The 17,887-nt window shown below is 38.5% G+C and overlaps 1 protein-coding gene across 2 annotated transcripts in view; it reads left to right on the top strand.

Moving 5' to 3' along the window:
- The window catches only part of LOC117400744 (KH domain-containing, RNA-binding, signal transduction-associated protein 3-like), a 191,515-nt gene that overhangs the window by 143,554 nt on the left and 30,074 nt on the right, over positions 1-17,887 (top strand). For both annotated transcript variants that reach the window (XM_059021303.1, XM_059021297.1), the window contains exon 7: positions 9,055-9,137. In XM_059021303.1, the coding sequence (XP_058877286.1) occupies positions 9,055-9,137 (83 nt within the window). The remainder of the gene's footprint in view (positions 1-9,054; positions 9,138-17,887) is intronic.

Here is a 17,887-nt window from a genome sequence, read left to right as displayed (position 1 = left end):
AGATATATACTGTAGAAGTATATTTTGCTAACCTTTACCCTGTTTCTTATTGCAAGCACTTTTTCGTTAATAAGATGTTACACACACAGAAACTTGTCTCATGTTTTTGTACATATTTAATAAATGAATTGTCTGGCTTCGAGGAATGGATACTACACTGATAACTGTTTTTATTGATTTATTCTGATGAAATAAAAAGATTTTAGTTCCAGATCTACCCTGAAGCACAGACACTGTAATCTTCTTTCAAAGTCTTTCTGGGCACTGCAGCAGGCTTCCTGTTTATTGACAGCTGTTATCTGTAGCACAAAGTCAATAAATCTGTCACCATAAAGAGAGGCCCGGCAGTGATTCTATTCACAGGTGTGCCTGACTGCCATTCACATCAGCCATAATCACACACTAACACCTCCTGCTAAATCACGGAGGTAGGGTGCAGATGGGGCGCTGCAGGCTGACTTGTAGAGTAATCGTAACATATGTGTGCATCTCTGAATTTTAATTAACCACAACTGGGTCTTATTGTTTTCTTAAATGCATTAATGGATACTTTTTAAAAGGAAATACATTTTCATGTGATATTATATCAAATTTAAAAAAAAAATACAAAAATGCCAGTAGCTCAGTGCTGTTTTCCAGATACCCATTTCCCAAAGCTCCCAGTGGCAGTGAGCCGTAAGAGGCAGATTACTGAGCTGCTCAACAAACCAGTTCACTTGTGAACAACAAGACTCTACACAGATACCAATCCCCGCAGAGATTCAACACAGAGTTAAGAAAATAATTAATACAAATAACCGAGGTGTGAAGTAAAAGAATCAGTACGACTCTATCATTGAGATCCAAATCAAATCAAAATGATTGCCCTTTTGGTCCTGAAAGCTAAACTATGGAGAATGCACAGTAGTAAACATTCATCCAAGAATCTTATTTTCCTGTAACAGTGAACAATTTTAGCTTAAATGAATGGTTCTATTCATAAAGAATGACAGTGCATGTATGTTCACAGACTCTTAATTAATACAAACCTATATAAAACAAAGCATTACTATGTGTTGCTCTTCTTTTTCTAAATAATAAATAACGTAAATGTAGTGAAACTACACTGATGTGCAACTGACCTTGGACCAATAATGCATGCAGTAAATGCACCACTTCACTCTTCCTCAATCCTCAATTTTGTTTCACATTTTCACCTAAGATTATATGATGGAGCAGGTTTTCTAAGCATACAGATCTTCCATTGCTTAGGTCATTAAGACAGACCCTGCTGTTTTAGGTGCAGTGTATCAGTTTAACATTGTTTGTCATCCAAGTCAATTAACTTTCATTCAGTGTTTTAGAAAATAAGTCTGAATTCTGCAAATTTGTATGAATATTATTTTTGCTAATTTAATTAAAATAAGTATTTCTCCTCATTGGACGTAACAATTTGAATACAAAATTCTACAAAAAGCTGGATTATAGTATATATGTGCATGTCTGGTCTTTAGGTCGTAAGGGAACTAATCTGATGTCTGCAAATGAATGCACACAGTGCCAATTACTATGTTAGTACATTTCCATTTACTATTCAAAAGTTACACACATATAGCTTAAACATTGATCATTAGACACGACAAATGTAGCACCTAGTTTAAACAGAAATCGGATCATTTTACCTAATTCTCTGAGCTCAGGTACAGAGATCATATGTCGCCAGGAGAGGATTCAGGTAGATTTCTCACTCTCACTCTCAAGTGCCTATCTTATATGTCTTACTGTGTTGAGCACACTCTGCTTCATAATACTTTTATTGACTCTTACAAGGTCACTCAATTGTAATCAATGAATTGCTTTTTTTGATAACAGCAATTTATCACCAGAATTCTGCAGTATTGAGCTTTTATTCATATACTGTAATCTTTACATTCTATAGAAGCTACAAAGACAATAGATATGATTTCTCATTCTAGCCACACGCCCCCACAAACACCTCCAAGGTTAGCTTTCAGAACAGCTTTCACTGAAATGACTGTGAGCTGTTTAAGTTTTTAATAATTTGACTTTATTTCAAGTCAAAATAACACAGTTCAGATTAAACTTGATTACATAAAAAAAAAAAATCTATCCTGCATCTTTAAAACATGTTTTGTAATTAAAGGCAATTGTGAAGCCTACAATGCATCAGCATGGCTGTTTTGTATTACATGTAGGATAGACAACAACAAACAAATGCCTTGATTTTACTACCTATTGTACATATCTACATGTTTACGTAATGTGTTTAGAGAACACATTAATGTTATTTAAATATGCCCTCATTTATTATATTATTAAAATTATTTGTTTTACTAAAAACACATAAATCGATTGAAAACATACAAATATATAGTACTTTAATGAATTAATGAATATATATATATATATATATATATATATATATATATATATATATATATATATAGATATGTAGTGTGCACGGGGGAAGGCAGAGTTAGGGCTTGTAGGTGACGTAATCACACACAGAGACATAAGCCCGATATACGCTCCTTGCAAGGGTGCCGGCTCTTTTGTACAGCGGTATCGGCGCTGTGCTTTAGTGCAAGAGGTCCCGGGTTTGCGCCGCAAACAGGTTGGTCATGTATATAACACTGACCAATCTCACAGATATGTCTATCAGAAGTTCTTCTATACCAATACATAATGCAAAATATATCTCTAGACGTCTCTAGGCAAACATGTTAGACTGCATTGCTATGTATACGGACTATAGGTAGTTTGTTGCAAGTGCTTTAATAGTATCCACTCCTGGGTAGCTTGCACAGACAGGAGGTCACTGGAAAGGCCTTTAGGGCCAGCTGTTCACCATCACAGTTAAGTTGTAAACTGCTCCCGTGACACCGACACCTGTACATCTGTCAGAGAATGAACGGGTTGAAGTGACTGCTAATTATGGGTAGAATGAGTGCCATGTGCGTCTTCTGTTGAGTTTTGTTTAACTGTCAGGTTAATGTTCTTTATTTAGTGCTGTGGTATGTTTTATTTTGACATGGATGTATTTTTATTTTGTTATTTAATCCGGATGAATACATTGTTTCTTGTAATCTCTGATGTCTGTCTGTTCCTTTCTGTCCCTCCTTCCTCTTTCTGAACTCCACAGCACTGTGAGTTACATCCTTCCTCTCTGAATTCCACAGCACTGTGAGTTACATCCTTCCTCTCTGAATTCCACAGCACTGTGAGTTACATCCTTCCTCTCTGAACTCCACAGCACTGTGAGTTACATCCTTCCTCTCTGAATTCCAGAGCACTGTGAGTTACATCCTTCCTCTCTGAACTCCACAGCACTGTGAGTTACATCCTTCCTCTCTGAACTCCACAGCACTGTGAGTTACATCCTTCCTCTCTGAATTCCACAGCACTGTGAGTTACATCCTTCCTCTCTGAATTCCACAGCACTGTGAGTTACATCCTTCCTCTCTGAACTCCACAGCACTGTGAGTTACATCCTTCCTCTTTCTGAACTCCACAGCACTGTGAGTTACATCCTTCCCCTTTCTGAATTCCAGAGCACTGTGAGTTACATCCTTCCTCTTTCTGAACTCCACAGCACTGTGAGTTACATCCTTCCTCTCTGAATTCCACAGCACTGTGAGTTACATCCTTCCTCTTTCTGAACTCCACAGCACTGTGAGTTACATCCTTCCTCTCTGAATTCCACAGCACTGTGAGTTACATCCTTCCTCTTTCTGAACTCCACAGCACTGTGATTTATATCCTTCCTCTCTGAATTCCACAGCACTGTGAGTTACATCCTTCCTCTTTCTGAACTCCACAGCACTGTGAGTTACATCCTTCCTCTCTGGATTCCACAGCACTGTGAGTTACATCCTTCCTCTCTGAATTCCACAGCACTGTGAGTTACATCCTTCCTCTTTCTGAACTCCACAGCACTGTGAGTTACATCCTTCCTCTCTGGATTCCACAGCACTGTGAGTTACATCCTTCCTCTCTGAACTCCACAGCACTGTGAGTTACATCCTTCCTCTTTCTGAACTCCACAGCACTGTGAGTTACATCCTTCCTCTTTCTGAACTCCACAGCACTGTGAGTTACATCCTTCCTCTCTGGATTCCACAGCACTGTGAGTTACATCCTTCCTCTCTGAATTCCACAGCACTGTGAGTTACATCCTTCCTCTCTGAATTCCACAGCACTGTGAGTTACATCCTTCCTCTCTGAATTCCACAGCACTGTGAGTTACACCCTTCCTCTCTGAACTCCACAGCACTGTGAGTTACATCCTTCCTCTCTGAACTCCACAGCACTGTGAGTTACATCCTTCCTCTCTGAATTCCACAGCACTGTGAGTTACATCCTTCCTCTCTGAACTCCACAGCACTGTGAGTTACATCCTTCCCCTTTCTGAATTCCAGAGCACTGTGAGTTACATCCTTCCTCTTTCTGAACTCCACAGCACTGTGAGTTACATCCTTCCTTTCTGAATTCCAGAGCACTGTGAGTTACATCCTTCCTCTTTCTGAACTCCACAGCACTGTGAGTTACATCCTTCCTCTCTGAATTCCACAGCACTGTGAGTTACATCCTTCCTCTCTGAATTCCAGAGCACTGTGAGTTACATCCTTCCTCTCTGAATTCCACAGCACTGTGAGTTACATCCTTCCTCTCTGAATTCCACAGCACTGTGAGTTACATCCTTCCTCTCTGAATTCCACAGCACTGTCAGTTACATCCTTCCTCTCTGAACTCCACAGCACTGTGAGTTACATCCTTCCTCTTTTTGAACTCCAGAGCACTGTGAGTTACATCCTTCCCCTTACTGAACTCCAGAGCACTGTGAGTTACATCCTTCCTCTCTGAATTCCAGAGCACTGTGAGTTACATCCTTCCTCTCTGAATTCCACAGCACTGTGAGTTACATCCTTCCTCTTTCTGAACTCCAGAGCACTGTGAGTTACATCCTTCCTCTTTCTGAACTCCACAGCACTGTGAGTTACATCCTTCCCCTTTCTGAACTCCACAGCACTGTGAGTTACATCCTTCCTCTCTGGATTCCACAGCACTGTGAGTTACATCCTTCCTCTTTCTGAACTCCACAACACTGTGAGTTACATCCTTCCTCTTTCTGAACTCCACAGCACTGTGAGTTACATCTTTCCTCTTTCTGAACTCCACAGCACTGTGAGTTACATCCTTCCTCTCTGGATTCCACAGCACTGTGAGTTACATCCTTCCTCTTTCTGAACTCCACAGCACTGTGAGTTACATCCTTCCTCTCTGGATTCCACAGCACTGTGAGTTACATCCTTCCTCTTTCTGAACTCCACAGCACTGTGAGTTACATCCTTCCTCTCTGAATTCCACAGCACTGTGAGTTATATGTCTCCAAACCTGCACTACTAGCAATGCAAGTACCTGTAGTTCATTTGTCTTTTTTAAAATGTGATTTCCAAAGGCAAAGAAACAACCTTCCACATGTATAAACATAGTCATGTTCTCTCTCTGTGTGTGTGTGTGTGTGTGTGTGTGTGTGTGTGTGTGTGTGTGCGCGTGTATGCAGTATGCAGTCACTCTCAAATGTAGAGATCTATCAGGATTATGCTAGATACTAAATGGATAGCTAAACATGGAAAAGGTAACATAGGAATACAATTTCTCTGAAAAAAGTCTCTTCAGTGTTTTGGTTGCAGCCTTCCAAACGTAGTAGCAAGTAATTGAAAGTAACTTCTTCCTATATTTTCTTTTTTTTTCTACTTCACAGCTATCTTTCTCTTAGGCCCAAATCAATTACCAAGTAAATAGAAAAATAAAGCTGTATTCAACTAACAGAGCTTTTGGGCTGCAATAGTAATATCTATTACATTAGGCGCTCACGTTTGCTCCCTTTTTTAATTTATTTTTTATTTTACTTTTTATTCAGCACAGCTCCATTTTTAACTTTTTTTAATAGCAAAAGTTGACCTCTTGGTGCAGCATGTTATCTTCCACTATCACTGTATAAATCCAAAAACCGCCTCAGAGGGCATCCTTAATCTTTTGACAACGTGGTTCTCAGACACTGCATACAAATGAAGATGGTCCCTCAAGACTCTCTATCCCAACACAAGCGGTGAAGTGCAAATGCAAAACAGTAGTTATCTTGTGGCAGTGAATGAATGCAGATATATTCCTCAGTAACAAACACACTCTTAACAACACCTACAAGAACCAGCTAGTCATTTTAGAGTTGTAAACCAAAATAAGATATTATTTTATTGGAAACATAACTCTAGACTGTATTCTGAGGCAAGTGCAAAGGCAAATTTCAATGAAGTAGCAGTTCAATGTGGTTTTGTTTGTTGTTGTTATGAATATAATAAACATTAGATTGGTTTAGATTTCAACGTTTTTGCTCAGCATGAAGAAAATAAATGAATACAATAGAGGAGCCAGAATATGCACAAACATATAATAGATAGGATGCACTGTGTGAAACTGGGACATGTCAATACATTCTAGGTGCTTAAGCTGAGAGCCTCCAATGTTATTCACAGCATGCAATTGTCTCTTACCAGTTGTTGACACTCATTATTTCCCCCCTGGTGAAATATTATGAATAAATGCACAGTATATACATATACATATAAACTTGACCTATAAGAACAGTGGGTCATTTCATTTTCTTGGCTCAAAGCGTTTTGTTATGTAGTATCTAAGCAACACAGATATGTCCATCACAAGAAGGGGGCTAAGGGTGTAATTACTGTATATCCCTAGTATTGGAATAAAGAACAGGGTACTTCTGCCACATAATGCTTGTTTTCCCTTGTTATTTTTTGTTTCCTTCATGCACTGAAGAATCTCTGTGCTCTTTACAGTTTAGTAAGAGTGTGGCAGAGCAAGATGCAGAGAGGGTGCAGGCAATGTTTTTTGGGCTTTGCCCGTAACATACGCATTTCCTGTTTATAGTACAGTAAGTATGTAAATCAGAAATATGTTGGCATGTTTTAAAAACGGTAATTTTATACAAAAACTATACTGGATTCTGTTTTTCCCAGTTATTTAATTGTAAACCACTTAGTTATTGGTATAGTTTCAAACATACTTTAACACACCGTCTTTTTCTTGTTTGTTTTTATTGTTATTTAAATAAATATTTTGATTGTACCAATATATATATTTATATATATATATATTGAAAAGCAGAGCTGTCATAGCGTTGTGGGGTGAAACTCAAATCCAGAGTGCACTCTTAGTGGGAACACAAAATAAATGCACCCACCCCTTGTTATATCACCCCTCGCTATACTGCGGATTCGGATATATCGCGGTCCTGGAGTTGGCTTCCCATTTTTACTGCCTTAGCTGCAATATAGGCAACTAGAATTACTGTTTGTTTTATTTCGTACTGCACATCACAAACAACAATACACAAAACAATTAAAAACAAAGCATTAATATCGCACTGTTATTATATATACATGTATTGCACAATAAAACAAAGCAAATTAAATATCTACTTTCTTAAGCGGTTTTTTTATTTTAGCCAACAAGGTGTTCACTTGTGGCAGCAATGCACTAGCAAAAGCTACAGGGCAGTGACGTCAGTTCCCTAGCAACAAGCCTCCTATGTTGTTGTTGGGAATGGATTCTTTCAATGCAGTGGGTTTGTGCATTTGAGAAAGAAGAAGAAGACTCATAGATTAATTGGAGACTGAATTTGATGAGAAGCAATTACCCTCTGCTGTACAAATTAAAACGATGTGCTGCTTTTTATATGAAAAATGAGAAAAAGCAGGTTGTGTAGAGGATTTAAACTGGACCCTGACGCCCCCGATAAAATGAGGGAGTGGTTGTACAGTATTTATTTGTTAGCCTATTTGTTTTTCTATGGGACTCTCGCTGTATCGTGGCCCTCAATATACAACAGATTTATATTGGACCTCAACACTCGCGATATATCGAGTCGGTGGTGTATATGTACCGAGAAATAGCGGCAGGTCTGGTGAAAGATCTGTGCAACCCCCTCTCTGCACTTTTTGATTGTAGTTGATCTGTTACACAATTGCGTTTTACATGTAATGTTCTAAGTTTTAAATATTGTTTTAATAATTTGCGGTCCCTGTCGTTTTATTTCTTTTAAAAAGGAACAAAATGTTTTGAATAATTACAAACAATTTAGATAGTGTACTTATATAACAAATTATTATTATTATTATTATTATTATTATTATTATTATTATTATTATTATTATTATTATTATTATTTATTCATTTGCAGTCGTAGTATTTGTAACAAGGCTAATTTGAAAAACTGCAATTGTATACAGTAAATGTTTTTCCTCTGGTATTCCTGTGGCTGCTTAGCCTATTTTAACTAAAAATAAAGGATTTATGCATCGTACAATTATGTATATATACAAGGTGAGATAATATTGGTGAAGAAACAGAATAGAGTTTTTTTGAAAACAAAAGGGACTTTAATATTACAGTAATAAACAGCAAATTTACTTATCTTACTCAAGGTGAAATCCTTCACATAACAAATGGGTCAGGAGCCGTTATGTTGTGTCAAACACTGTCTAAACGAATAACCGTTTTTCTCGTAGACTGCAAGATAAGTATATATATTTTAAGATGAGTCCCCACATTATGAACACGACACTGTATGGTTTGTTTGTAATACCACTCTGCCTCTTCCGCCTTTGTGGTTTGGGGAGGGGAAAACTCGTCACCCCTTCAGTGGTCATTATGACATCACTGAGCACGTATTGTAATTTAGATGGTATGTGCGCGCATTTGGACCTAAGGGTCGTTGAAATGCAAGTCGATGAATTCATCAATCAGAAACAGCATTTTACTTGACATATACCCAATTACCCTTGAATTCCCCTCTGCTTGTTATAAACAGTTGCCTTTGGATTTGGAATCGTCAGTATCTAACAACATTTACTGGCTTAACCAAAACACAAATTAGAATGTCAAAGCACTGGTTTGAGTGGTTTGAGTGACTTGTAAATTAAAATACAGTATAACTTTAACATATGTTTTTATGTTCAACTTTGTTTTTAGGAGTACGACGATGGATATGGCACAGCCTTCGATGATCAAGGTTACGATTCCTATGACAACAATTACAACGATCAAGGTCAAAAGTAAGAGTTTTTTGGGTTGAGTTTCTACGGAAGCATCCTAGTGCCAATTAAAAAAAAAAAAAAAAACCTTTTAACTCCTATGTAGGACTTTATATCTCCTACGTAGACTTTTTAACTCCTACGTAGGACTTTTTGGGCCCTATTTGGCAAATATGTGCACAGCCGGCGTCGCTAGGGCAGAAATGACTGCATTTGCAAAGCGCTGCGATAGCGTTGCTGACTTTATTATAAATGCTTTCCTGTTAAAAATATACTGATGGTACGCATTTGCGTCTTATACAACAATAACAAAGTCAGCATTTTTTTATTGGTCCGCATGTGTACCTGTGAACCCGTCTAAAAGGCCTTGTCTGACCTGCCTGGCACTTGCAGCATCTGCAGCCTCCAACACTGGGGCTTCAATTTCAGCATCTGCTTCCTTCGAACCCTGAGATCTTTCCTCTGTGAGTTCAACATCCATTACGAAGAGCTCGTTATGTAAAACAAAACAAGCCAGCATGATATTCCTACCCTCCTGAGGAGTGTACTGTAGTGTTCCCCCAGAGACATCCAAACATCGGAATCACATTTTGAGGATTTCAAATGTTCGCTCAATTACAGTACGAGCACATTTTAAGGTACGGTTATACCTTTGGGAGGGGTCGTGGGGTTGAGCAGCAGTCTCAGTAGCCACCGCTTCAGTGGATACCCGTTGTCCCCTATCAACCAGCTTCTCAGACTGTCATACCACTGAAACGCAGTTGCCACCTGTGAATTAGCGAGGATAAACAAGTCATGAGCCGAGCAACGATAGTTTGCATACACATTTGTGATGTAGTTGTGTGCATCACAGATCACACACTACACAACAATATAGTACAATGCCATTGGAACCTTATGTCTTGTCCATTAAAACCTGTTTAAACTGACAGAAAGGGCTACTACATTACGTTATAGATAGATACAAACGGTCAACATTGTTTTACTATTTTGCTAGAATTACTGAGTTTGCGCTCTTTGCATTAACATGTCTAATACAATGTGGTGAATGCAGCAGCCGTCATGTATGGAACACCTCCACAAAGTGGTGTAGTATATAATGAAAACAAAAACCTCAAAAAGCAAGGAAATTCATGGTAAACTACGTTAATGCAGCAGTTAGGGTTGAACTCATCGCCACAAAAAAAAATGTGGCGTTAGGGTTTTTAACACATGTAGCCAAAGGAACCAGACAACACAAGGAACCGCAGACTGTCGTCATCAGGGAAGACATAGAACATGGAACTCTTTCCACAAGAGACATCCATCATCATGGTGCACCAGTGCTGTAGCAATGGATATACATGTACACTTCAACACACACACCCACTTCAGGCTGCAGAACCGGATCAACTTTACAGCAATAGAACTATATTTGCATGCAAGTATGAAAGTAATTGACATATCTCAATGCACTAGTACCGTTTTCCTACCCAGAAATCTGCAGGGCTGCTACCTGGAAGTCAGCACACACCTGTACCTCCCATTACCATATCGACCTAGAGTTACGCTGGGATAGTTGTCTTGCAGTCTTGTTTCCTAAATAGGGTATGTGTATCTTTACCCCTCCTCCCAGAGGACTGCCAAGAGTCTGCCATAAGTGTGGATAGTGTACCTTATCCACGTCCCTAGAAATGAGGGTTACTCACATGTAACCGTAATTTTGGAGTGGTATATGATGCACATCAAACAACCCATGACCTCCCCTGGCATATGGCTCACTGATTCGTGCTTTCAGCGTGTAATATCTGATGTCACAGGCCTGTGTCAAGGAGAAGAAGAAATTTGGTGTCAGGGCACAGAGCTGGACCAGCTGTCCTGCCCAATGGTGAGCATCCTGGATTACCTCTGGTTCCCTCCCAGTCGGGCTTACAGTTGACGACCCTCAAAGTGCACTTGGCATTCATCTCTTCATACTAGGTGTGGGCTGCAAATATAGTTCTATTTTTGTAAAGTTGATCCAGTTTTGCAGCGTGAAATGGGTGTGTGTGTGTTGAAGTGTACATGTATATCCATGGCTCGGTGGACCATGATGATGGATGTATCTTGTGTCATCTGGAAAGAGTTGCATGTTCTGTGTCTTACCTATATTTATATATATATATATATATATATATATATATATATATATATATATATATATATACAGTACTGTGCAAAAGTTTTAGGCAGGTGTGAAAAAATGCTGTAAAGTAAGAATGCTTTCAAAAATAGACATGTTAATAGTTTATATTTATCAATTAACAAAATGCAAAGTGAGTGAACAGAAGAAAAATATACATCAAATCAATATTTGGTGTGACCACCCTTTGCCTTCAAAACAGCATCAATTCTTCTAGGTACACTTGCACACAGTTTTTGAAGGAACTCGACAGTTCTTCTGTGGATTTAGGCAGCCTCAGTTGCTTCTCTCTCTTCATGTAATCCCAGACAGACTCGATGATGTTGAGATCAGGGCTCTGTGGGGGCCAAACCATCACTTCCAGGACTCCTTGTTCTTCTTTACGCTGAAGATAGTTCTTAATGACTTTCGCTGTATGTTTGGGGTCGTTGTCATGCTGCAGAATAAGTTTGTGGCCAATCAGATGCCTCCCTGATGGTATTGCATGATGGATAAGTATCTGCCTGTACTTCTCAGCATTGAGGAGACCATTAATTCTGACCAAATCCCCAACTCCATTTGCAGAAATGCAGCCCCAAACTTGCAAGGAACCTCCACCATGCTTCACTGTTGCCTGCAGACACTCATTCGTGTACCGCTCTCCAACCTTCGGCGAATAAACTGCCTTCTGCTACAGCCAAATATTTCAAATTTTGACTCATCAGTCCAGAGCACCTGCTGCCATTTTTCTGCACCCCAGTTCCTGTGTTTTCGTGCATAGTTGAGTCGCTTGGCCTTGTTTCCACGTCGGAGGTATGGCTTTTTGGCCACACGTCTTCCATGAAGGCCACTTCTGACCAGACTTCTCCGGACAGTAGATGGGTGTACCAGGGTCCCACTGTTTTCTGCCAATTCTGAGCTAACAGCACTGCTGGACATCTTCCGATTGCGAAGGGAAGTAAGCATGATGTGTCTTTCATCTGCTGCAGTAAGTTTCCTTGGCCGACCACTGCGTCTACGGTCCTCAACGTTGCCCGTTTCTTTGTGCTTCTTCAAAAGAGCTTGGACATCACATCTGGAAACCCCTGTCTGCCTTGAAATTTCTGCCTGGGAGAGACCTTGCTGATGCAGTATAACTACCTTGTGTCTTGTTGCTGTGCTCAGTCTTGCCATGGTGTATGACTTTTGACAGTAAACAGTCTTCAGCAACCTCACCTTGTGAGCTAAGTTTGGCTGTTCCTCACCCAGTTTTATTCCTCCTACATAGCTGTTTCTGTTTCAGTTAATGATTGTGTTTCAACCTACACATTGAATTGATGATCATTAGCACCTGTTTGGTATAATTGTTTAATCATACACCTGACTATATGCCAACAAAACCCCTGACTTTGTGCAAGTGTACCTAGAAGAATTGATGCTGTTTTGAAGGCAAAAGGTGGTCACACCAAATATGGATTTGGTTTAGATTTTTCTTCTGTTCACTCACTTTGCATTTAGTTAATTGATAAATATAATCTATTAACATGTCTATTTTTGAAAGCATTCTTACTTTACAGCATTTTTTCATACCTGCCTAAAACTTTTGCACAGTACTGTATATATTAGACCACTGTTGGCTAATTCAAAGATAAGGCTAATACAAAGATAACCTATTGTAGTGTGAATCATACATGCTGTACATGATGTATGCAATCATTCCCTGTCTGCCATCTTAACAAAAGAAAATAGATCACAGAAAATATGAAGCATTCTATGCATTCTTGTTTTTTTTTTTCAAGAGAAAGGACATGTAATTACTGTATTCATCATGTAAGTGTCCTTTTTTCCTTTTTCATTTCTTTACTGTTTTCTTTTAAACATATCATTTAAATATTGATCAATGTGATGTAATCTTCATAAAACTACTTTATATTTATTCTGATGCAGCAACTTGCCAAACCCTATTATAATGAGCACCCTGAATAATGAACATTTTTCCAGGACCCATGGGGATTTTGAAAGAAAATTCCAGCTATATACACATGGACAGAGAGATTTCTTTACAAATGTCAGGAAGCTAGTGTAAGTCAAGGTTGGATGCGATAAATGCACGTGTTTTGCCATGTTTCTCTGCTTTTCTCAGTTGTGTTTTTATTTGTGTTCTAGTTTTTATGTCACCTTCAATGCTTTCAAAAAGAGTTAATTTTCCACAGGACATGCTGTAAGTAGTCAGAAATAGCATATCAGAAAGAGCTGCAGTGGTTAGAGAGGTATAGAGTCATCTCCCATTCGCTCCCATGCTTTCTCTGTGTGATGTTTAATATTTTCTTTGTGCAGATGTGAAGTTCTGGTGGAGGAAAAAGGCTTTTAGAGTGGTTTTGTCCCTAAGCCCTGTTCCTTTTGAAAATATTCATTTTGTGGAGCGCGTCTCAGGGTCACATCTGGAACTGCTAGCTTTTTTAGACGTGCAAACTGCACTGCAGAATACATGCCCCAGGTATTGAGCTATTTGTTTCAAAAGCAGTATCTCAGATAATGGCAGCGGCTTTGAGGCATGAGAAAAATAGATTCCATCATGGAGGGTAAGAATGCCAGGGGCCTCTAACTGACAAACAGATTTCATGTCTCTTATGCAGCTTGGGACTCGGTAGTTCATTGGGATGAAGTTACATCTTCTGTCTCCAGACCCCATCTTCAAAATGTGTCTTTGGTCAGGGCTGGGTGGCTCGCTGGATTCAAGACATATTAAACTATATAAAAATCAGTGGCTGTTTTAAGAGAAGAGTGGAACTTAGTATAGGAAATGTGTTCTTGTTATCCCAGAAAAGATAGATGGATAAGCGGGCACATACAGTATCACCAAAACCATAATAACATTCTTTTCCTGCTGAGAATGACAACAGGATTTGTGACCCCAGTGCTTTAAACCCCTGACTTGCTTTGCAGTATTATTGTACTAATAATTATAATTTAAGAACAGAAAACGGTAGTTTGTAACTCACACCATGAATATGTCTAATAATAGTTTACAAATCATTCTGAAACCGACTCATGAAATGAATGCTACAGTGGCATGACCAGAATAAAATGTAGCTACATCCTGGAGTAATCATTTATATTTCATGCGGTACCTCCAAAATTACATCATTACCAGTGAAACAATGACACAAACAAATGTGCTTACATAAAAGTACAGACATTCCAAATTCCAAACTAATAAGAAAAAAAAAACAAAAAAAAAACCTTACACCCGTGTTACCTAGCAGTGAACAGTAGACCACTCCAAAAATTGCTTTAAATGCTTTGATAATGCTTTACTTTAGGGTCTCTAATTACTGTGTAATTACATAGTAGTTACTTAGTGAATACACATACCGAATATGTATAATATGATGCCAATAAATGTAATGCTAGTCATAGATTTAATGAAATATAAAATGCAATACAACATGTGTCACACACAAATGTAATAAATGATTTACTACCAATGTAATGCGGTACTATTTTTTGCTATTACTGTATCATGTTTGGTAAAGACTGAATTCCATTGTTGTTAAAGAATACACAGGGGTGGCGGGGCAAAGTTGTGCTGAACATTCTCAGTTCCAAATAGCATCATGAATGAGAAAAAAAACAGGCAGTAATTGGCCAGCTTACAACGAGATAGCGTGCTGCGCTTTGTCAAATACGTCATTGCGCTAAGTCTCATTTTATGGTAATAAAGTGTGTAAGGTTTCGGTCGTCGTTTTCACTGAAACATTTAAAAGTGAGTAGGTGCATTAACACTAACCTAATTGTTCTGCTGCCAGCTTCCGATATACCAGTTAAGTTACATTTTGAAAATGTCAATTCCATACTGTAACTACTGCTATAGTAAACAAATAGTAGTACAACATCATTTTTTAAAATCGTTTTAGAGTAGCAGCTAGGGACATCAGACTAATCTTATTTCAGATCATTGAAAAAAAAAAAATCATGTATTGCATGGCCGTTACAAAAAGAGCTAGGGGTAAGAATGCAGTTGAACTATTTATTTTAGAGCGGCCATCCAAATACATCTCACCTGATTTGACATGAATTAAGTTTAATACATTTCACAAGGACACCTGCTTCCCACAAATATTTACACTTTGTATCAAATATAAACCAATGGACATAAATTGCTACCTAAGCACCACATTACACATACCATCTGTGGTTGTTTTTCTTTTGCGCACACAGGTTACCTGGGCATAAGTAATATGAATAGTTTCTTACGCAAGTAAATCCCTCCTTGCTGTCTTGCTGTCGTTTAATTTCTTCAGTTTTCCACCTGCTGTGGCAAACATATCTGAAATTTTCCTTTGACTCATCATGATATCAGTAACATTGTATTATAGAAATAATAGAATGCAATGCTGTATAACCACTGGACAACGATGAACGATCAATCAAAAAATGAATGCATGCCCGCCAACTCCTTGTCAAGACTCTTAACGCAAGCAATTACATCACATAGCAACTGTCGCCAACTTTTATTCTGGATCCGGGTTCGATTAAAAAAGAATGCTTGAAAAACGTATTACATTCATTTGTGAAAAAAACAGCGATCATCTTATATGTGATTATATTGTGATATGCAGTGTCTGGGGGGGGGGGTCAAAAAGTGGAAGACATAATGGAGCATATCGATCGTCTGGCGGGGGCAAACCAAGGTCTGGAGGGGGGCAACTGCCGCCCCCTAACCCATAGCAAATGATGCCCCTGATTCACTTGCTTCTGTTCTCATCATAAAACAGTGACCAAAGAACGTCAATTCAAAGAGTAGCTGGATAGAGTACTCTGGAACATCTCAGTCAGGGAAAGAACCTGCACTGAACAAAAAAAAAAAAGAGAGAGACTTGCAGGCTTTACAAAGTTCAGAGCTTTATATTTGAAAAAAGAGAAATCAAAATGTATTTGAAGGAGAGTGCTATTTTAAACAAACATACCTGAAGAAGATCTAAGGCTGCTTGAAGCACATCAAACAAGCACCTAGAAATGTCTTTATTATGTATGGCAACACAGCACAGAGTTGCACGTTTTAGCTAAACAGCTGCAGCATAATAGCAGCTGTCAAAAGCTGGGGCTACTACATGCTATGTGGGTTATCTAGGAAAAACATTACTATTGTCATATCAAATGCTGCTTGACATCCCTGGAGGCTTTTTATTTTTCATGGTTACTTTGTTCTCGACAGCCGTCCTTGCTACGTACGTTTTATCTAAAGGGCACTATTAAATATCTCTTGAATACTTGCATTGTACCAATGAAGCACACTGAAATTAAGCAATGGAAAATCCGCAAACCATGGAGTTATTGTGCTTGTGGAGATGCCCTTTGTATTGAGTGAGTTATAAATACATCCAGCGTTGTATTATCTTGAGTGAGAATGCATGCAGACTCGGCATTACAGTGGCAGAATTTCATTCTCTGAGACAGATAGAGGTGTGCAGTAGCATTACAGACATTCAGGAGGATTGTAATATAAAATATTCATGAATGGACCGTTGGGATGCACATTTCATTTGTTCACATATCAAAAGTACTTCGCATTTGTGACATTTACTGTATGTATTATTTTGGGTAAAACAAGGGTTTTTAAACACACAGGCATGTGGCCAAGTTCTAAATAAATGCAACGATTTGTTAAATCGCCACTGAGAGCTGTTTCCATATTTATGGATAGATTAACTGCAGCCATGAGGTCTGCAGAGTGCATGTAAATTGTGTTGATGTGTAAAATGCATCCCCAATACACCGTAGCTGTGGATTGCATGGATACTTCAGGTGGGATCAGTTTGTCAGTAAGTTTCACTGAACTGGGTCAAGAATGCATGAAGTAATGATTGTGCTACTGTCATGTGTTCAGTTCTGTAAATATCCATCTATTTTGTAGTGGTTGCATTCTTGTTGAATTGGATCAGGACACAGCAGATAGATTATTTTTCTTTGTGCTATCAGCAGATTTCCAACAGATTTTTCTAGCAAGAGTGAAGAGAACTGCAAAAGTAAACAATGGCTGATTGAGTCATTGGGATGATATTCTTAATCCCCTTCTGAAGAGCTTGTATGTGTCATGAATGGAGATCTTCTAAAAGACTTACGATTGACAGGGCTGCACACTGGAATCCACAGTAATAGCATGGTGAACCACTGTGAGAATTTGTGGCTGGTTTATGTTCTTATCTACAATCACTGTCAGCGTTTCCTCTCAGCTTTTTAGATACTGAGAAACTTGCCGTTTTAACTGAGAAAGGGTAAATTATCCATGAGAAACCTTCGGCCATGCATTAACCCTTTTAATATACAGTACATATACAGTTATGGCCAACAGTTTTGCATCTCCCTATATAATTAAATTGCTTTGCTTCACAGAGTCAAATTAAGCCTCTGGAATAATTCTACGTTAACATACTGAATAACATACCGCTTTGTAGTTTTTCATATTTAACGAGAAACCTTGACATTTAAAAATGACATTTTGACATGTGACATTTCGAAATCCAACATGCTTTAAATACAACTGTTACAGCTATTATGGCTTCAGGTAGACTTTTGCGATATAGTTCTGTAGTTTCTTTGATTACTTGTTAAATAAAACATCAAAATTATGTTAATCTAGGCTCAATTG

This window comes from Acipenser ruthenus, chromosome 4 (assembly GCF_902713425.1).
Source record: "Acipenser ruthenus chromosome 4, fAciRut3.2 maternal haplotype, whole genome shotgun sequence".
NCBI classification, from domain to species: Eukaryota; Metazoa; Chordata; class Actinopteri; order Acipenseriformes; family Acipenseridae; genus Acipenser; species Acipenser ruthenus.
Note: the sequence above shows the minus strand (reverse complement) of the source record. Positions and strands in the feature narration are given on the sequence as shown.